Genomic DNA, 23,205 nt, shown 5'->3' on the forward strand with positions numbered 1-23,205 from the left:
TTAGTGTTTGCACACTACAGAACTGCATTCTTTTAAATTATTTAAATGCTTATTAGCTTCCATATAAATTATTTTTTGTTAAAGGTCTTTATTATTTTGTTCTAGAGGTTAAAATATACATTTATAGGGTTGGGTGTGGTAGCTCATGCCTGTAATCCCGCACTTTGGGAGGCCCAGACAGGCAGATCACCCACGGTCAAGAGTTTAAGACTAGCCTGGCCAACATGGTGAAACTCAGTGTCTACTAAAAATACAGAAACATTTGCCAGGAGTAAGTAGCACACTCCTGTAGTCCCAGTTACACTGGAGCTGAGGGAGGAGAATTGCTTGAACTCTGAAGGCAGAGGTTGCCAGGAGCCAAGATCGCGCCATTGCACTCCAGCCTAGGCGACAAGAGCAAAACTCTTGTCTCAAAAAATAAATACATATACACATTTAAAATCTTTCTCAGTGTATGTAGAGTTAACATTTTCTATTTCAATTGGAAGCCATACAACTGAAAATTCTTGTTATCCTGATAACTTCATATTTCAGTTTTCATATACATTGCATCCACATATACCAAGTAATGTTTAAGCTTTGCTTCATCACCATATATGTTTTTAAAGAATATAATAAAAGCAGCAGGGCTCTTATATTTACCCTCTCAAGCATTACTTTTGCTCTGCCTTTATTCCTGAAATGACAAGTTTCTCTGTTATATCACAACTCCCTATAGTCTAAAGCACTCCTTTTAGCATTTCTTTCACAGGTCTACTGAGAATGAATTATGTTAATTTTCCTACATCTGAAGAACAGTTCACTATTCTGAAGTATATTTTTACTAGATGTAGAATTCTAGGTTGACAGTTAATTGCTTTTAGCAACTTGATGTTGTTCCACAACCTTGGAGCCACAATGGTTTCTGATGTGAAAAGTGTAGTCATTTGCAGTTTTGTTACCCTGAATATAATGTGCCATTTTCCTCTGGCATCTATAAAATGTAACAGATGGGTAATTACAGTGTTCATTTTTTGGGTCATAGGTACACCAGAAGTCCAATCACCATCAATATGCACTATACACATGTGACAAACAAGCACATGTACCCCATGAATCTAAAATAAAATACAATTTAAAAATCGTTAAAATTTTTTAAAATTAAGTATAAAAAGAGAATTATCTTTAATTTTCAAGAAGTTTTTTACGGTATGTCTGGGTGAGGTTTTCTTCAAGTTCATTATGTTTATGGCTCATTGAAAATTAATACATTTATGGTTTTCTCCAAATTTGTAAAGCTTTTGGCCATTATTTCAAATATAGTTTTGTCACAAATTTCTTTCCCTTTTCCTTTAGGGACCACAGTAGTACATATGCTGTACCTTTTGATACTGTTTCACAGATTCCTGAGACCTTGTTCAATTTTTTGCAGTATAATTATTCTCTGAAGATTAGATCATTTCAACTGGCGTGTCTTCATGTACACTGACTTCTTTCTTATCTCTATTCTGCTAATGGGCTCATCCAGGGAATATTTTATTTCAGACAGTATATTTTTCAGTTCTAATGCTTACTTTTTAAGACATGTATATGTTAAAATTACGCACATATGTATATATATGCACATAGATATGTGTATATATATATACGAGCATCAAAGTCTGCATTAAAGTCTTTGGTAATTTCAACATCTGAGTTACCTCAAGGATTGCCTCTGATGATTATCATTTGCCTTGAGAACTGGGTCAACATTTTTCTGATTCTTTTAATTGTGCATATTGAATAGTTTTTGACCATACCCTAGAAATGTTAAGCATTATAAGTACTACATTTTTTTGTTTTTATAGAATATTGATTTTTTTTATAGTGCAACAGCAGCTATAAAAAAAAAAAAAAGCTGTATTCCTATAAAACTTTATTTGCAAAAGCAGGTGGCATACCCACAACCAAAATCATGAGGTTCTGAGAACAAATTCCACCTTGCCTTCTATTAGTGGTAGTTTCACTGTCAATTTTCAATGTCTTTTCTCTGAAGTTTGGGTTTCTCCCATTATGTGTACCACTTGGGAGTTTGCCTGGGTCAGTACTTTACATTATAATTCAGTTATCAAAGTCTCTGCTATGTTGTTTGGATTTTGTCTCACACATGTCAGGGGTGAGTCTGGAAATTATATCCTTCCTACAGAGAATTAAGGATGCCCTTCTCCAACTCTCTCCTGTCCAAACAGTTGTTCAGAGACAGCAGAGTGCTGGAGAAGGATATCCTTAATTCTCTGTAGGAAGATTCACCTTAATTCAACTCCACTCTCTTCTGTTCCCAGAAGTCTCTTTATCTACTTTTTCTTGCCAGAGAGACTGAGTTTTTCTCAGTGTTTTCACCATTCATGCTACTCGTACACAATTACATAATCATTACAATACACACTGCAGGAACCAGATTTTAGAAATACAAAAAGAGAAACGAAAGTCCCAAGGATTCCTTCCAAACTCTCCAGCCCATAAAGTCCCCATTATCAGTCCTTTTGCCCAGAAGTTGTTTCTGTTAAAGATTTTGCTGCTCTCAGTACAACAGAGTTCCTTGACAGGGGCTGCTCTTGAATCAAAGCTTGCACATTTAGAAAAAATTAAAAAGTGATAAACATACTCTGTTGGATTTTCTTCCTTTGTTTTGCCTTATTTAACAACTCACATGCTACTTTTTTACATTTTAGAGTCCTCAGGGAGTTGATTTTTATATTTATTTTCAAATTATTTTAGTTTTAATCAATAAGAATGATAGACTGTAGTGACTTTATTATATCTCATCTGGTATACTAAATCACATTTTAGATTTTGAGTTTAAAGAGTTTAAAGTGTTATTTATTATGTTAAAGCAAAATTATAAATCAAACAATCTTTATTTTCTGGCCTCCCATAACAAATGTTTCAGTCTCCTTCAGATGCTCAGTGCCATGGTCACATACAAAATTCAGAAATTACAACCAAACTAATTTGGTACCTCTCCAAAGTATTTCTTAAATATTTGTCCAATATTTAATTTGAGATGATAATGGACATAAGATTACATAACTACAGTAAAAAAAAAATCTTTGTGGTTACCCAGACCTGTTTTTTCCAAAGAAGATGGTTCAAAAACCATCTATTGTCAAACATAATACCTGAACACTTGTTCCTGAAGATGGCTCTAATAACACATTTTTTATTAATGCGTATTAATATTAGTGGGATTTTATATTTTAAGCTTTATATATTGTTGAATAATAATTTCAGGTAACAGCAATTGGGCATTTATGATAAGTTTGCTAAATGCAAATGTGGATTACCTCATGAGAGCCACAAAAACCTTATGAGATTGGTGGCACTGTTGTCAATATTTTAAGAAGAGAGAAATTGAAGCTTAAAATAATTATCATTTTAATTTTTGTCTAAATAGGTAGTTTATTTGTTGAGGAAAATGAGCTGTTTTTCCTGCACCAACTAGGTTTTAGTTGCATCCTCATGGTTCATTTAACATGTTCTTTTTTCCCTGAAAGTTGCAATTCATTCTAGAACCTTTAGGTTAGATTCCTTGACAAAACTACTTCAAAGATCACACTACGATTTAACTAGACATCTGATTCCAAAGTTCATGCTCTTTACCACTTGATTTAGTTTATCCTTGGAGATTCTCTTAAAATGTTCTAGGCTGTAAGTGGAAAATACTCTAGCTAACTTTTACCTTTGTTGCCAGCTGAGCTCAGAAATGGAAGTTTTTCTTAATAAGTAGCAGTTTCAAAAAGGCATCCAGTTATGCCAGTAGGGTATTTTGGGGGAAAGTTCAGCCTTGTTTTATTTATACCTAATAGTTATTCAAATTACAAACACCAATATGGAAGAAAACTGCACAAATCTGATAAAATAGGGCTCATTTTTCAGAATTTCTCTTAAGTTCTAATTAAACAAAACAAAATTAAATTTAAAAAGTCATGCCCAGGGCCCCTTATCTCTATTTTGTCTACTTGAGCACAATTTGATGTGAATTCTAATTCTATTCTTTCTGATAGATTGATTGCTGACAGAGCCAGGTTTCCTAAATCTAAGATATGATCAAGACATGCATAATTTCAGAAAAGAATATGGTTCCTTTCTCAGTTGAAATAGGTCATCTGTTTCATGCTCTGAGCTATGATTACTTTTCTTTATCTTATTAAAAATGCTATTTTGTTGCTACATTTTGCCTTGATATAGAAAACTAGTTTCTTTTAGAGAAGTAAATGTATAAAGTCATATAAAGAATCTTTAAATTGCATGTTCGATTTTTATTAATGAGTTGCTTAGCTTTTATTTTACTTTACAAGGAAAACAGACAGAAGAGTAAAAATGCTTCCTGATGTAGGCTGCAGAGTCTTTGAGATATCTCCTGTTAATATGCTTTTCTTACAAATTTTAAAATCTATTTTAATATAGAGTTTTAATCTACTTTGTAAACATTAGGTCTCTGACATATTTATATAAGTATGCATATAATACTCTAAATTCAGGTTTCACCTGTGCTTATCAATATTCCAAAAGCATTATTCAATTTTTAGTAGCTTGGCTACTGCACCCAAAAATATGCTGATTAGATAGAGGTATGACTGCATCTAAGGAGAAAAAACATTTCTGTGAAAAATCGGTTAAAATTTGAGGTTTCATTTTAAATCAATACACATCTGACACCTAAAGGCATGTTTTATTTTCTATATAAAAATATTTACAATGCAAAAATCATGCATCTTTAGAACATGCAATTCATAAATTGAAAAATCACAGATTCTGTATTTTTAAAATAAATTTTTAAAACTATATATACAGTGAAAGTGTCGTGGTTTGTATTTATAATTTGTAAAAATTATCTTCCATTTATAATTTGTAAAAAATGGTACATTTGGGTATCTCTCCTTCTCCAATACTTCACCCTTCCTTTTAGATCAACATTAATTTTTCAAAATCTGTGAATGTTAATACAGAAATAATTCATTCATTTTAACTATTATAAAATACTCGTTTTACATATACCAAATCAAGCCATATTTTGAAATAGAAATTTGTTATGTCCAAATTTAAGCTATTACAAACATGCTGAAATCAACATCCTTGTACAGATCTCCTTGGTACAGTGAACTTGCTATATTTTACAGGACATGCATCTTTAATTTTGCCAGGTAATAAATTCTATTTCCCCATATAATCATAGTATCTGATAGTGCTGTCAAGTTAATTTTTAAAAAGATATTATGTCAATATAATCAGTATGAAACATTTTATTGTTTTGGTAATTTACATTTTCCTGGTACCATGAGGTTGAGCATCACTCATGTTAATTAGCCTTTTGGGTTTCTCCCCATTTTTTCCTTTTTTCTTTTTTTTGGGAGTTTCTATGCCTTTTTTTTTTTTTTTTTTTTTCCCTTGAGACTGAGTTTCACTCTTGTTGCTCAGGCTGTAGTGCAATGGAGCAATCTCGGCTCATCACAACCTCTGTCTCCCAGGTTCAAGCAATTCTCCTGCCTCAGCCACCAGAGTAGTTGGGATTATAGACATGCACCACCACACCTGGCTAACCTGGTATTTTTAGAGACAGGGTTTCTCCATGTTGGTCAGGCTGGTCTCAAACTCTTGATGTCAAGTGATCCACCCACCTTACCCACCCAAAGTACTAGGATTGCAAGTGTGAACCACTGCCCCCAGACTTTCCTCTTCTATTAAACTACCTTTTCATATCCTTAAACCCACTTTTCTCTATTTCTAAGTGGTTTCTAGTTCATTTTATATATGATATAAAATTATAATTATAAAATCTTATAAATTTATATTATAAAAGTATATTATTTATATAAAATTTATATTATAAAATTATTTTATATTATATATAAAAGTATATTATATATATTATTTATATATCATTACATATATCAATGTATATATTATATATAATTTATAAGTATATAATACATATTCATACATAATTATATATTACATATCATACATATTAAACATAAAAGTATATATTATATGTAATTTAAATATAATATAAAATGAACTAGAAAGCAATCAGAAACAGAGAAAACTATACTAAACTTTGATTTATTATAAATGTTAAAGTTTTCTTTTTTTTTTTTTTTTTTGAGACAGAGTTTCGCTCTTGTTACCCAGGCTGGAGTGCAATGGCGCGATCTCAGCTCACCGCAACCTCCGCCTCCTGGGTTCACACAATTCTCCTGCCTCAGCCTCCGGAGTAGCTGGGATTACAGGCACGCGCCACCATGTCCAGCTAATTTTTCTGCACCTTAAGTAGAGACGGGGTTTCACCATGTTGACCAGGATGGCCTCGATCTCTTGACCTCATGATCCACCCGCCTCGGCCTCCCAAAGTGCTGGGATTACAGGCTTGAGCCACCGTGCCCGGCCTAATTTTAAAGATTTTTAACAGAAATTCTTTAATCTTATTTACCATGCCAACAACTAAAATATCTTCATAAAAACATTTTATTTCTAAAGGTTCCACAGAAAGAAAGAAATGTTCCGTAAACACCTCTCTCTGCATACTGAGGCCCCAGGAACTTGACAGCAAGTTAGAAGAAGGAAGATGAAGCAGCTGCTGGTACTTATTGGGCATATGGCTCCAGGAGAAACAAAAGAAAGCTGAAGACACAGCCTACTTTCTTGTTAAATAGACCTCCTGATGGTTGCTAGTCTACTGAATGTCCTGAGCAGAAAGCTCATGAGTAAAGAATTACTTTTATCAAATAAACTCAGAATCTATGAGACATAGTTCCTCAAAGATGGTTATATAATCCGTAATATTTTCTAGATTATAAAAGACATGTTTAAAAACTTACAGCTCCTTCTGTGTGGGAAATCCTACAAAATCTCACTTGGGGACCTTGTTTAGTATTCTAAGTCTGAAAGACATGTCTTATATGCAAAACAAGGACTCAGGGAACCATATAGGATGTCACACATCTCTTTCTGCTTCATCTGTGCCCTTTGATTCTCTGTGTCTTTGAAATTATTAATAAACCTCATATTGAATAAGATCACTATAATTCATGGGCTCCAATTTGACAATCCAGTCATGAGTGTTGGTTCACAAGTGTTCGCAGCTATTTTGTCAGAGCCTGGCCTGGACCCCCCACACTGAACCTCTCCATTGCCTAGTGTCTGCCTTGTTTCGAGATTCTCTCAATGCCTATCTGAGTTTCTGTGATACACCATAGAAACCATCCGTCTTTCTACTGATCTCTGCTTCTTCACAAAATGCGATTTCTGCTACCTTCCTGCTTAACCTGACCTTACAGCAACTGGTAAGTTCTATTCTGTCTTCCTAGCAAATGATCCAGGGATGCTGCACTTCAGCCAGGGCCTTGAAGACAAATTGGATTTTACTTGGGAAGCAACACATCATTTATGAATGGGGTGGAGTTAAGTTATTTTTTGGTTTTATTTTAATGGCATCCAGGTTGGAGCTGAGTTGGTATTCCTTAAAACATCCACCCAAATGCCCATCAATGATAGACTGGATAAATAAAATGTGGCATGCATACACCATGGAATACTACGCAGTCATAAAAACGAATGAATTCATGACCTTTGCAGGGACATGGATGAAGCTGGAAAATATTATCCTTAGTAAACTAACATCAGAACAGAAAACCGAACACTACATGTTCTCATGCATAAGTGGGAGTTGAACAACAAGAACATATGGACACAGGGAGGGTAACATCACACACCGGGATCTGTCAGAAGGTGGGGGGAAAAGGGAATGTTAGAACAACTACTAAGGCATGGGGGCTGAAAACCTAGATGAAGGGTTAATAGGTGCAGCAAACCACCATGGCACATGTATACCTATGTAACAAACCTGCATGTTTAGCACATGTATTCCAGAACTTAAAGGAAAATAAAATAAAATACAAAAAAATCCACATATGTAAACTGAACATGTACACTTCTTTTTCAATGTCACTTTTCTAGAATAAACAAAACACACTACTTTGTTAAATATTGAGAGATAATTATATACTGGTAAGACAGCTTTCAGTAGCCAAAACTTCTAGAAATAGCTGATCAGAAAGCTGATTCTGTGAAAATCATATCACATCTAGGTATCTAGAAAAACATATAAGCTATTAAAAACTTCATGGTTTTAGTAAGTTTTTAAATTTTTTATATGATTATTGTTTTTTACATAAATATTCACCCCATGGATACTCTGTAGCTGTTTACTGACTGCTCTTGTTAGATAACAGCTATTTGGTTTCTATTTGAAAAGAGGGAAAAAAGGTTTCCAGAAAAACAGCTTCTCATGAAACTTTCCAACACAATGTCCCAATGGCATAAAGCCTGATAATTAAAGTCAATATCTTGACTTCTGTTTCATTTTTGAGTAACTATAAACAATATAGGCCCTTAGAAAATCAAATATGTCACTGGTCTATGATATCATACAGAACTCACTTTTATTATGTTATTGTTAAAATAAATAGAAAACTATGGTGATTATGTTATAAGATGGTGAATATACAATAATTGTGATGAGAAAATGCTGTCTCTACAAAATAATGGCAGATACATCTTAATGTTAACCTATTGATAAAGAAAACAAAGGGGAAAATCCAAAATACACGTTTAACAAGATATTAGGAAACTTTTTCCTCAGCATTGCATAAATAAATTCAACAAGACTCAAGAAAACTACATTCAAATAGACACAGCTAGAGAAAGGATACTAGGATAAGAGGAGACAAAACCACCTTTCAAAAATCGGATTCAATGGTCACAGTAGAATAGATACAAAAAATATATTAAATTTGAAACAAATATCTACTTTACTTTCTCTGCTAAAAAGTAGGTGAGACAACACACATACCAGTTGCATGAAACTAATATAAAATGGTGTTAGTGAAATATAAATAATGACATGGTTAGTCAGTAACAGAAATTATTCCATATTTCATCTTCCAGATTCTAGAGTTAGACTTCCAGGGTTCAACAAACTGGTGCTGTACTTCCTATGACTCTGGGCAGGCTACTTAAACTCTCTAATCCTAATTGCTCTCTTTCGTAAGATGGGAATAAGACAAATTACTAGTGTAGTTAAGAGAATTAAATGACATAACTTAAAATTAAAATTAACCACTAAACAAAAGCATATGCAAAATAACTGGAGGACTATGAAATGTCTGGAATAGTGTTTGACACATAAGGCTTCTCAGTAAATATTTATGATAATAATTATTATTGAATCCTCCATTAATATTTATTAAACAGATCTATCTTCCGCCATCAAATACCTTAGAAATTCAATCAGAATTATAGAGAGTACAATATGATGTGCATATATATATATATACACAATCATTTCTTGAATTAGTGACTACTTAGAAAAGTTTATATCATTAAAAACTAAAACCATTCTTCAGACAGTTCTTGGTGACATCTTGGCATTCATTATATTGACAAAGAAAGTCTCTAAAGTGAGCTAAAACACTAAGTATAAAAGCACTGAGAAAAATTATATTTACTTGGTTCAAAAATATGTTAAGATTTCAAAACCTGTATTTTAGTTGAGTTACAGTTTATACATAATAGAATGCACAGAATTTAAGTGCATATTTTGATGAATTTTTAATTGATATGTCAGAGTTGTACATATTTTGGAGGTACACGGGATATTTTCATACATGCATACAATGTGTAATTACCAAGGTTACTGGGATATCTATCACCACAAACATTTATCTTTTCTTTATGTTGGAAATGTTACAATTTTTTACCTTCTAGCTATTTAAAAAATATTTTAAAAGTTATTAATTAAAATTTCTATAATTATACTGTTATAATTAACTATGTCTAAAATTCACTAAGTATGCTATTGAATACTAGAACTTATTTCTTCTATCTAATCGTATTTTCATACTCATTAACCAACTTCTCTTCTGCTCCCTGCCTCTGATAATCACCATTCTACCCTCCAACTCAATATGATCCATGTCTTTAGCTCCTATCACATATGAGTGAGAACATACAATATTTGTTTTTCTATGCCTGGCCTATTTCACCTAACATAATTGCTGCTGCAAATGATGGGATTTCATTCTTTTTTATGGCATAATAATATTCTATTCTATACATATACCACATTCCCTTTATACATTCATTGATGGACACTTAGGTTGATTTCATATCTTGGCTACTGTGAGCATGTGAGTGCCAATATCTCTTTCCTTTCTTTTGTATACATAGCCAGCAGTAGGATTCTTGGATCATATAGCAGTTCTATTTCTAGATTTTCGAGGAATGTCCACACTGTTTTCCATAATGGCTATGCTACCTTACATTCCCACCAACAGTCTATACGCATTCTCCTTTCTCCAAGTTCTCACTAACATTTGTTACTTGTTGTCTTCTTAATTCTAGTTGTAGTGAGATGATATCTTATTGTGGTTTTCATTTGCATTTCCCTGATGATTAGTGCTGTTAAGCTTTTTTTTTCATATGCCTGCTACCCATTCATATGTTGAGTTCTTTATATATTCTGATAATCCTTTGTCAGATAGCTGCTTTGCAATATTTTCTTCCATTTTGTGAGTTGTCTCTTCACTTTGTTAATTCCTTTGCTATGCAGAAGTGCTTTATCTTGATATATCCTCATTTGTCTATTTTTGCTTTTATTGCTTGTGCTTGTAAGGTCTTACCCAGAAAAATCTTTGTACAGGCTAATGTCATGGCATTTCCCAAATGCTTTCTTCTAGTAGTTGCAAAGTTTCAGATACTACATTTAAGACTTTGATCCATTTTAATTGATTTGTGTATATGGTAAAAGATGAAGATATAGTTTTGTTCTTTTGCACATGGATATCTATTTTCCTGGCATCAATTATTAAAGATACTCTCCTTTCACCAATGCACAACTTCTTAGCAAAATACAAGTAAGCAGAATTAAACAATATAAACCTGTCAAATGCTAGTTATTGTTGTTGTGTGTCTATTTTTCTTCTGATTTTAAAGTATCTTAACTGTCAGAATATCTGGATTTGAATTATAGATAGCTTTAGCATATGCTCTTTCTGAAGTCTTAGTCAAGCTACTTCACCACTCTAACGTTTTGTTTTCTTATCCATAAAGTAGGTGAAAATTATAACTGCTTCACGGAGCTATTGTGAAAATATTAAATAAGATTATTACTTAATATTAATATTAAATAATATTAAATATTATTAATATTAAATAATATTAAATGTTATATATTTATTACTATTATAATATATAATATAATAATATAATATAATATTAATAATATTAATATTAAATATTAAATATTAATAAATAAAATTAAATAAGAATATATATATAATTTTCTCTGCATGTTCTGCTATCTCCAAACAAATAATCTAATTCAATCAAACTCATTTTCCACATTGCTTCCTATTGTTAAATGCTAAGACTTCACCCTGTTTCCTCAAAATCTTTGGCATCTCTTGTTAAATAACATCCTAATGTCTCTACATTCAGTTATCCGCTGCTTATTCAGTTCAAATGCATTTTTCAAGTACTTTCTTTTCCATAAATTCTTTCTTGCAACCTACTGTGGTCAGTTCCTTGATCCTGGAACTCCTACAAAAAGTACCATACATTTTTAAACTTTCCTCTTTTTCAATTACTCAATATAGCTTACTTTTTTCTCCTTGACATCAGTGAAAATAACTTTAAAAAAAATCTAACAGAGCTCTTAAGAGATTTTATCATTCAGTAGTCAGTTGAAAATTTGCTGACTAGATGATATACCATGTCAGACATCAAATTCAATTAGATTGCATTATAATTTTAGACTACGTCATTAGATGTCAGTACTTTCTTAAAAGCCATTTAAATTATATACGTATACAATTTTTTATTAAAGTTCTTTCTCTTTACGAAGACATTTCTACCTATCTCTAATTTCCTTTAATTGTGCCTTTTGACTACAGAAATGAATATTAAAGTAGCTATCAAATGGAATACATGTAATAAACCAATGTCAACATTAAAATGTGAGAATGACTTATGTTCCTTCTACACATTTGTCGTCAGTGATATAGAAGACTTTGCACAGATAAAAGGGCTTAGAGCAGTGGTCCTCAAGCTTGGCTGCGTATCGAAATCACCTGAAGGTCTCTAACGATACCAATATCAGAATTCTAAATTCAGAGAACCCTATGTAATAGGATTGGCATATGACTTGGCAGCAGGTATTTAAAAGTTAGCCAGATGATTTTCATTAGCAATGAGGAATGAGAAATACTGGTTAGGGATTACTCTCCATTCAGAATCCTCTCCAGTACACTTTTCTCTCACTTTGCTTTAGAAACATGCTGCCTGCCTGGAGGGATTTAAACTTGTTAATCTATGCACTCTTTTGCAGTCACCCATGGCATCTTTGGCACATATATGCAAGTAAGGATTATAAAGTCGTTTTACTTTCAAAATGCTTTCTGAAAGTATCTTTCTGTAATTTTGGTAGGCAGTAATATTACATAAATATATTAAACATGAAGTAGTAACTAAAATATCGGCCTGGCAAGAAAAGAGGAAAGAAGGGAAAAGAAAAGAAAAACCTATATTTATATTAACTATAAATGAGAGCTACAGTTTCAAGTTATGTGTACCTGACTGATGGCTCCCAGATCCTCGGCAAAGCCATTAACTTCTGATAGAAGCAGAGATATTATAGATTTTCTCAACAAGCTGCAATTTCCCAGGGTTACCAGACTCTGAGAGACATAATGCTGCACCTGAAACTAAAGACAAAAATGAGTGAGTTTCTATATTCCATCAAGTAAAATCAAAATGGATTTTCTAAGACCTTACTACTGAGCTAAATGCTGTGAGGAGTATAAAAAGTATCATCATAATTCTCAAACTATATACATAAAATATAGGTCAGTCTCAAGCAAAATCATAAAAAACACAAATTATAATATTATAGGCCCTAAGATTTTCTATCACAGTTAATATTTTAAAACATGAAAAGGGAGCCAAAATGGAAGTTTTAGTTGAAGTAGCAAAAGACAATAGTTTAGGTTATAGACTATATACAGAAAGAATAAAGGAGATAATAAACCAAGATACTTATGCTCTTCGTTTTTAGATAGACAGACAGACAGACAGACAGACAGACACAAACAAAAGGGTGAGAGGAGAAGGCTGAAGATGCCTTTGGGAAGAGCTGTTGGTCCTCGATAAGTCCCACCTCCACACTGGAGAGGGACAAGTGGAAGGAACTTCACTATTTGCTGCAAGTCAAAAGAAAGGAGCTTCAGAGTGATGAGAAAAATGTGGAACCCACTGAATTTTCATCTAAAGGCAACAAAATTACTTACCATTTAATAAATTTAAAAGAACAGTAGGAAACAATAAACCACATTCCATAGTTATCAGGAGAAAGGCCATTTGATTATTAATTATATTAAAGTGTGTATAAATCATAGTTGGAGTTTTATTAAATCTATTCTTTAAGTAGCTGGGAGAAAGGAGGCTCTAAGGAGGATGTCAAAACAGAAACAGTCATATACTTTGTCATTGCTTTTTACAAGCTTAAAATCATACTGAGGAGACATTACTTTCAATTAGAAATAAATAATGCCATGTGAAACTAGAAAGTGTCACATCTGTGTCCTTCAGGATGAACACTTACAGGTAGATAACTCACAAATTGATATTTTAACAATATATATTAATTCTGAACATTAACCAATGACAATATGAAAGTGAATGGATAATAGCAGCCCTCCTTAACCTTTTTGGCACCAGGGACCAGTTTTGTGGAAAAAAAATTTTCCACGAAAGGTGGTCAGGGTGGATCATTTTGAGATGAAACTGTCCTACCTCAGATCATCAGGTATAAGATTCTCCTTAGGAGTGTGCAACCTAGATCCCTCACATGCACAGTTCACAATAGAGTTTGCACTCCTATGAGAATCTAACTCCATAACTGATCCGACAGGAGGCGAAGCTCAGGAGGTAGTGCTAGCTCCCCTGCTGCTCACTTCCTGTCGCGTGGCCTGGTGTCTGGGGACCCCTGGATAACAGAGTTGAATTGAAATGTCTATTAAGTTAGTAAAAATGCTTACCATAGTGACAGGCACCTAGTAAGTGCTCAATAAATGAAATGTTATAATTTAGGATGACAGTATGAAAGTATTCATGATTAACATGAATTTAGTTCCCCATGAAAAGTTAAATACTATAAATAAAATATATTTTTCTAGATTTAATATAATCCTATTGGAGAACATTGCTGAGAAGAGAATTTCATCATAAAGAGCTCTTCTGCAATATAGCTATAAACTCTCTTCCCAACATGTCTGAAGTCTACACAAAGACTGTAAAACCATTAATGTGGTTTAAAATTATATGAATATTATTATTAAAATTATCTTTATTCTTCCTTACATTTTAATTGAGACTTTCTCTTTTGTAAATACAGTGAAAATTTTTTTAAAATCTGACATGGAAGTCAAGACTGACAACAGTATTATATGTGAAGCTCCTGCAGTCCAAACCACGGGCGGACACACTCAACACACATGATAGTCTTTTTCTATCACATCTTCCTGTATTTCAGAAGCTGGAGAACTAGAAGCAATTCTTCTCAGATTCCTCTGCAGTTAGAATTTTAAATGTGAGTTCTGTCAATCAAAAGTATTCATTTGAGACACTGATTTAGAAATCCGTTACCAAGGAAAAGAAGTAGGCACAGGGCATGAATTTTGTTGGTACAGATAGCAGCTGAGGTGTCAGAGTTCTGGCTCATCCCACAGCTAGTTCAGAGCTACCTAACTACTCAGGTTCCTCTAATCACAGTAGAAGTAGCAGCTACCTTGGTTGCCCAGTGGTTTAGGGAGTTATTCCTATAAATTTAGCATTCCCAAAGGTATTTTAACCTAAATGTTGACCTACAGGACTGACAAAGCCCAGTGCCACATTAGTCTTGAAATATGAATGGGTAGAAATTCTTATCACTTTTCCAATTAATTTTTCTATATTAACTGTGAAGGAGATAGGAGGAACTTGGAGAAGAGCCATGAATTACTGTAAAGTTAATTAGGTAGTGTTTCCAATTACACAGTGCTGTTATTCCAGAAGTAGTTACTTTCCTGGAAGGATCACCACTGCCCTTAACACTTGTTAGGTAGAGCCCTGGAATTCTTCAGAAGTTTATGGGACTAATGCATGTTGGAATACTCCCTCTAAAGTGAAAAATCAGTTGCTTTAGCATGTATTTACTATCACTAAGGAAAAAGATACAATGCTTGATAAGCCTTTGTGAATACTGGAGACAACATATTACCATTTGGTTTACTATTTGGAAGCATATTTCAAGTAAATCATAAGGCTGTACCCTTTGAGGAGAGGCAGAGTAGTATATAAACATCTCCAGCTGGTCTAAATTAGGAAACAAAAAGCTCTGTCCTTTGGATCTCATGATCAGTAAGATCCAATGCACTTGGAGTTGGTCAGAATATTAAATGGAGTCTGTAGCCTATTCTAATTAGAAAATCACAAAGGAGGGACCCTGAGTTCAGAACAAAGTCATACCTTCCTTGTCAAGTAAAATTATTCTCTATAAAAAATAAAAATTTACATATGTTATTTAGCCCTGCCATAAATTGAATGCCTGCCTGATAGTGGGATACCAACTAAGTGTATACCCAAAGCTACTCATTTGAATGAGGCATTACATAAAGTCAAAAATGCACAACAATACTCCATCAAGTAGCCATAGTATAAACAAAACTGTTATCAAGTTAAAACTAAAAGCACAAGTGAATGTTGTTTCATTTCTCAGTACTTATAGTTCCAACTGGGAGACCTCCTCTTACAAGGAGGAGGTAGTGTTCAATAGTAGAGAAATTATGTTACAAACCAGTGGCCAATATATGAGGTTCTTTCTCCCACATGAGTTTCAGGATGGATGAATAAACTTCATGCACAGAGTATAGATTATAACTGAAGACACTCCTCTAATAGCATACCACAACACTTAGCCCTACTATAATGTTTTTTAAATAACTAATTTGAACAAAAGTTTAATAATTACATTTTAGATTATGCAATAGCAGGAGAGACAGTAAACTTGATGCAAGTTTACTTGAATCAAGATGATTCAAGTAAACTCTCTAAGCTATACCGATGAGTCCCAAATAAGTAAAATGCAATAGAGACATGTTTTGTCTATTCAAATTCCTGTAACCTATTAAAACAAGAATCAAAATTATAGATACTTAAAATATTTGTTACCTGTTAAGCACTTATCCAGATTTAAGCTAAAGATAATTAATATCCAGAAGAATCCAAAAGCCTCAAGAAGGGACCAGTGGGCACCTTCATAAAGGTCCTTGTATATTCTAAGAAAATGTCTCCTGTGGAGCTTGGAGATGGGGCAGGCAGTGATTTCTGTTAGACTTTGTAATCTGGGAAATGACTTGTTCACACCAATGTGATTCTGTTTGAGAATCTGGAGAGCTCTGGGGCCCTCCCTAACAACATTTAGTAAGAGCCATCTGCCAGTATGTAGAGCAAATTGTGCCTATTTATGACCAACTTCTCAAAGGCAACCACTTAATAAACAAAATTTCACTTCCTTATCATTGAGGAGTGTATGACATTTGAACAGAAGTCAAAAATAAATAATAATAAAAGCATGATATTTTATGAGGTCAAAAGAAGGTGGAGGCTGTAGAAACCACATGCCTTCTGATTTTATAAAATCTAGTTTTATTCTTGAGTCATTTACATTTGTTTAAAGATGTATATACATTGCTAACATCAGATACATCAAATTACAAGAAAACAAAAAGATGAGTGCCACAAGCTCACAACTGAATTCTGTAAAATAAAATTTAAACAAAAAAGTTGAGATCAAAGGTACATAATTATCACTAAACAAGTGAACAAGCAGCAGAGACTGGTTATATGGAAGGACTGTCTATGGATGCATGTTAGAATGAGGAACAATTCTTTTCTATGACATCTATTAGTATAGCTCTACTAATGAAGGAAATAAAGTTAAACCAACTAAGAATGCCCATCAATGACAGACTGGAAAAGAAAATGTGGCATATACAGTGCATGGAATACTATACAGCCATAAAAAAGGATGAGTTCATGTCCCTTGCAGGGACATGGATGAAGCCAGAAACTATCATCCTCAGCAAACTGACACAAGAACAAAAAACCAAACACTGCATGCTCTCACTCATAAGTGGGTATTGAACAATGAGAACACATGGACACAAGGAAGGGAATACACACACAGGAGCCTGTTGGGAAGTGGGGGGTTAGGGAAGGGATAGCAGGGAGTTGGGGGATGGGGGAGGGATAACATTAGGAGAAATACCTAATGTAGATGATGGGGGAATGGATGCAGCAAACCACCATGGCATGAGTGTATCTATGTAACAATCCTGCATGATCTGCACATGTACCCCAGAACTTAAAATATAATTTAAAAAGTTTCTCTTTTTTTATGTTATATAAACATAAAAATACATAGTTTAAAGTTTCTGCTATAATAATTTACATAAAATGATGTTTAAAATAATTAGGTGTGTTAAAATTCGCTATAAGAGAAGAAGTTATTCATGAAAATGCCATAATTCTAAAGAATAGCACAAAACAAAATTAAAGCTATAATAACTGAAATTAGTTATGTATTCATTCATTCTATAAATATTGAATAATGCATGTAATCTATGTTCTGGTGATTCATCTAGTCCCTATTATCATTTAGAATTCAATAAAAAATAAAATAGTATTATTTTTGCTTCAGTAATTACTTCTGCTTATGTTGTGCAAGATACTTTAAAAAGCTATCAAAACGCAGTCCAGCTTATCATGATCTAAATACTTTTCAAAAAGTTAAAAATACTTACTCTCACACAAATTTAGAATTAACACATGTCAACACTATATTTATAGCATCAGTGAGGTTAAAGAACATTTGAGGAACTGAATATAGAATTTGGAAAAAAAAATGCAATTAGTCCATTACGTTAGATACAAAACTACTTAATATCTTACATGATAAACACTTACCATAACTCAGGACTTCTTTTCTACTGTATAAGAATCATTTACATCTATATTATAGAGGGATCTCCAGAATAATATGAAACTTCAGAGTCAGGGCCCTGCCAAAGTACATTCCCCTAAAAACTTAAATAATAAATTACGTCGTCCTGTTAGATGAAGCCCCAGTATGTCACTGACAGGACAATTAACCAACCTTTGCCTTATTTCCAGAATTTCTGATAGTATATCTTAACATCAGATAAATCAGCACATTTCAATGTCTTGCAGAATTCTCAAGAAACAGGTCCTCAATGGTTAAAAGGAAAAGAAAAATGTGAAGAGATAAAACATGAAATCAGACAATAAACTTTCAGAAAACGAATAAGCTGGGGTTGCCCTGCAGGCAAAAAGCACCACCAGCACAAAAGTTTCAACTAAGACTTTGGCCTTTATTAAGTAGATGAGAGACTAGCATGTCTAAGATTAAGCCTAAAGGACTACAGTCTTAGTGAAATGTGGCCTAGTAAAGATCTAATGCGCCAGCACAAATAACCCCCAATAATTAATAATAATAATCATACCCATAAGTAGCACTATTAATAGTCACCTATAACAATCTGCAAATCCAGCCATGTCTACATTGGGTATGCAACAAGGAAACCTTATGCTGAGAGATGAAGCTAATTTTTTCTTTTTCTGGTAACTGCGAGACGCAAATACAAAACCACTCTTGAGGAACACACTCTCAATTCAGGTTTTCAGAATTCTTATAGAATAAAATCAAATATTGGTTAATAATGAAAGTTGACCAAGTAGACTGGAAATCTGTTAAATAATAATAAAAAATAAAAAATTGGACCTGTAAAGACTTCAGACATTAATTAGACTTATCTGATATGGAATACAGAGTAACTATAAGGAATGACAAGAACTCTTTGATAAAAATAAAAATACCAAAATAAGAAATATAAACATTAAAGTTTAAAACTCAGTGAATAAAATAATAAACAAATTACTTACAAGTAAAGAGAAAGGCAATAAACTGGAAAATGAACATACAGAAATCATCCATAAAAGAGAAAACATGTGCATGGAATATATGAGTACAGATTAAGAGACATAGAGAATAGAATAAGAAGGTGCAATATCTTTAAACAGAGTTCAAAAAAAGAAAAGCAAAAAACTAAGAGACTACTGGAGAAGAAACAATACAGCAAAAAATAAAGGAAGAAAGGTTTTCAGGCTTAAGAAACAACAAGAATTTGAATTCCCAGAGGAAAGAAGCACAATGTATACTAACAGAAAAGAACAATTAGAAGGACAACATAATTACCAATAACAACAATAAAAGCCATACCTCTTTGATTGCATACCTTCAAGTTACTGTGACAAAATATGTATTAACTTATAATTGTGTTCCCACTATCCTTCAAGAATAGAGAGAAATTAAGGTATTTTCAATGTTTAAATATGAGTCACTTTAATGCTGACAGAACCGTATACAGGGACTTTAAAAAGAAAACCAGTCCCAGGAGTCTCTTTGTGTCTGATATTCTGAAGAGGTCTGTTTCCCTTTTCTTATGTCTATTTGTTTCAAAGTTTTAAAATGTCAACATTTACATTTTATTTTAGTGTCTATCAAAACATCTCATATCCTGATACTGATACTGCCAAGTATACAGTGAGAAAAGGAAAACCATTCAGAAAACAAACAAACAAAAAAAAAAATTAAGCCCTCAGAAAGCTTGTAATAAAAAGCAAACTCATACTTAATCAGCACATGAAAAAATAAATGAAGAAAAGAATGAAAAGCAGGTACATGTAAAAGTGAGACACTGTAAAAGCTAAAAGTTATGGAAGAAGAAAATAGAAATAGATCATAATCAATCCTCAAAGCTGCTCTAAGTAAAGGACTCTTCCTTAGAACCAACAAAAGATCAGATAGAGGACATGGAAGTAATTATTCAGGTTCCAAATAAAACCGACATACTAAATCAAACAAGATATATATCTAGGCAATATTAAATCACAAATAAAAACAAAGCCTTTATTGCTTCCTAAAGAATTAGCTGTTAAGTTTCTTTAATAGAGGAAAGGTATCCACCAAATTCAAGTCCTAAAGTATTTTCTACATCACAGATTAATGTTTTCCTTGGGGGAGGGGAATAACAGAGTGAAGAAAACTTTGGGTGAAAAGAAAGAGCTTAGGGTATCACTTAGAATGTTAGTTATAACATCCTCATCAGATTAAAATAAATTGGGTTATTTTTTAAATCCTAGGAATATGTCCCTAAAGTAATACGAATTATCATTAGGTTTCTGGTCTGATAATGATTTCTCTAAGTTTTGAGCAGTAAAATGAATAAAACAAAACATTACCTCTATAAAAAAAAGGTTAAACTAATACCGCAAATAATAACTAAAGTCAAAAAAATCATTCAGAAAACAATCCACAAAGTAGGACAAAAAAAGAGTTCATAGTGCTAGTCAAAAAATTATAATCAGTTAAAACAATGAGGAGTGCAAAATAAATAGCAAAACATATGAATAGGTAATTGGTATAGAAACTGTAAATACCTATATAAAAGTTCTACATCCCCAAATAACCAAATTAAGATGTCACTTTATGCTTATTAAACATAATACTGAAATAATATAAAAGAATAAAAGTACTATATGTCTACATTTAAATTTTATTGTCTTATAAAAGCTAAATTATAAAGCAACACAGTGAGACCCTGTCTCCACAAAACATACAAATACAAATAAAATAGCTGGGTGTGGTGGCATACACCTGTGGTCCCATTTACTTGGTGACTGAGGCTGGAAGATTGTTTGAGGACATTGAGCTATGATTGTGCCAATGCTCACTGGCCTATGTGACAGAGAAAGATCCTGTCACTATTAAAAACAAACAAACAAAAAAACTAAATATCCAGCAATGTAACAATGTAGGAATAGGTAAAAATAGGTTAAATCTACTCAATATATACCACAAATCATAACATTAAAGTTATGTAAAGACAAAGAATACTTACAGTATAATACACAGTGAAAAAAATGTGAAAAATAATGGTTTAAGAAAATCAACTGGTGGTTTTAAAATAGGTTTAAAATTTTGTGTATATTTAAAAAGACCAGGAAAGGAAAACTTTAAAGATTTCAGAGAAGCAAGATGTGAAAATTAATTCAATTTAATTTTAGACTTCTACTGGTGTCAATGTTTCTGTTAAAAAAAAACTGTAGAAAATGTAAATTTAAGAAATCAATTAAACTGATATAAATATTACTCATACGTCATTAAACTTCTAATGGGACACACTTTTTTTAACCTTATAAAAAGATATGCAAAATAAGGCTTCTATTTTGAAAGATTTTCTAATACTTTTCAGATACAATCTAAAAGAAAATTAGACATAAAATAATTTTTCAGAGATGTTCATTTTAAACACGGATTGTCAAATAAAAACTCACAGTAATTACCACAACGGGTTATGCAGCAATGTAAATTTTTCAGACTAACAGTGTAGATGATAACAACAACAACAAAAAAACTGCAGAAGGCCATGCGTGGTGGCTCACGCCTGTAATCCCAGCACTTTGGGAAGCCAAGGCAGGTAAATCACAAGGTCAGGAGATCAAGACTATCCTGGTCAACATGGTGAAACCCCATCTACTAAAATACAAAAAATTAGCTGGGCGTGGTGGTACACACCTATAGTCCCAGCTACTCGGGAGGCTGAGGCAGGGAAATTGCTTGAACTGGGGAGGTGGAGGTTGTAGTGAGCTGAGGTCAGACCACTGCACTCCAGCCTAGAAACAGAGTAAGACTCCGTCTCAAAAAAAAAAAAAAAGAAAGAAAGAAAGAAAGAAAAACAGCAGAAAACACAAAACTAGCTCTAATTTAATGCCACACTGAAAAATTGTTCAATGACTTGTTTTAGAGATTATAATTGGTAGGTTTGCACACACTAGCTAAAATCTCTGCAGCACATGAGCAATGCAGCTCAAGTTGCTGCCAAAAAAACAAACAAGGGACAGTGAGCAGAAAGAAGTAAGACATTGCTTGAGTGAGTGACACAGAACTATGAGATGTTGGATTTAAAATATGGGAGACTACAGGAAATATGAGCTCTCATGTTACCTAACATCTGGGCCCTAAAAGCCACTTTGATTTCATTATTCAGTCCTATTGAGAGAAGAAAAAAAAAAGAGGATAGAAAAGTAAAATAAACACTATAACAAGATTTTTTCAATGACATTGTATTAAAAAAAGTATAACATCACTTTGTAACCCACAAATATATGCAATTATAAATTTTAATATATAGTAAAAATTTAAAAATGAGAGGATTAGAGAAATAATAGAATTTAAAGTCTAAAATGCTAAATTAATTATTACTGTGTGGCATATGGCAAACTTCATTTGAGATGGCACAGACTTTTTTTTTGAAAGATGCTGAAGGTAGGTTGTATTTTTTTAAATTGTATCACAGATTTATGGAAAATGAAAAGGGCATGAAGTTCAGAGACAACCCAACTAATAATCAATGATAATCAGAACTCAGGTCAGCAGAAGTGTAGACATAAAGATCTCCCTATGACTCTGTATCAGACAACAAAGGTCACCTTGGATATTACCAATGAAATCTAGATGATCCTGAACTCAAGGAGGCTCCTTGCCACTCTGGAAACTTTACCATCTCTATCCTCACAGTATCGTGCATGCTTGTGAAAGAGCAAGCATGCATGGTACTGTGAAAAACAAGTTCTACTAATTTTCTGCTTTCCAGGGACTTGTCTGAACCTAACCTATAAAGCAGATGAAAAACGCTGCCCTTAATACCTATTATATATTCTCTTTTACAGTAACTCGGAGATACCAAAAATAACGTATGTATAAGAAAAATAGAATTGAGCTGCAGGTAAAATGCTGGCAAACCGTGAATATTTAGGAACTAAAAACAAAAACAAAAACAACACACGCGCGCACGCACACACACACACAAATAGTGTCATTCAACAATGAATGCAGGATGAATTACAGCTTCATTAAATAATATGACTAGATCTTAACAGATACATGTCTTAACAGATACAACATTGAGCAAAGCACTGGAAGTTACTAAAGAATATTTACGCTATAATTCA

The 23,205-nt window shown here is 32.9% G+C and overlaps 1 protein-coding gene across 1 annotated transcript in view; it reads right to left on the bottom strand.

Annotated features, from left to right (window-relative positions):
* The window catches only part of MEI4 (meiotic double-stranded break formation protein 4), a 181,226-nt gene that overhangs the window by 62,261 nt on the left and 95,760 nt on the right, over positions 1 to 23,205 (bottom strand). The window contains exon 3 of the mRNA XM_010334154.2: positions 12,648 to 12,779. Coding sequence (XP_010332456.2) covers positions 12,648 to 12,779 — 132 coding nt within the window. The remainder of the gene's footprint in view (positions 1 to 12,647; positions 12,780 to 23,205) is intronic.

The sequence above is a fragment of the Saimiri boliviensis genome, chromosome 4, assembly GCF_048565385.1.
Source record: "Saimiri boliviensis isolate mSaiBol1 chromosome 4, mSaiBol1.pri, whole genome shotgun sequence".
Classification (NCBI taxonomy): Eukaryota; Metazoa; Chordata; class Mammalia; order Primates; family Cebidae; genus Saimiri; species Saimiri boliviensis.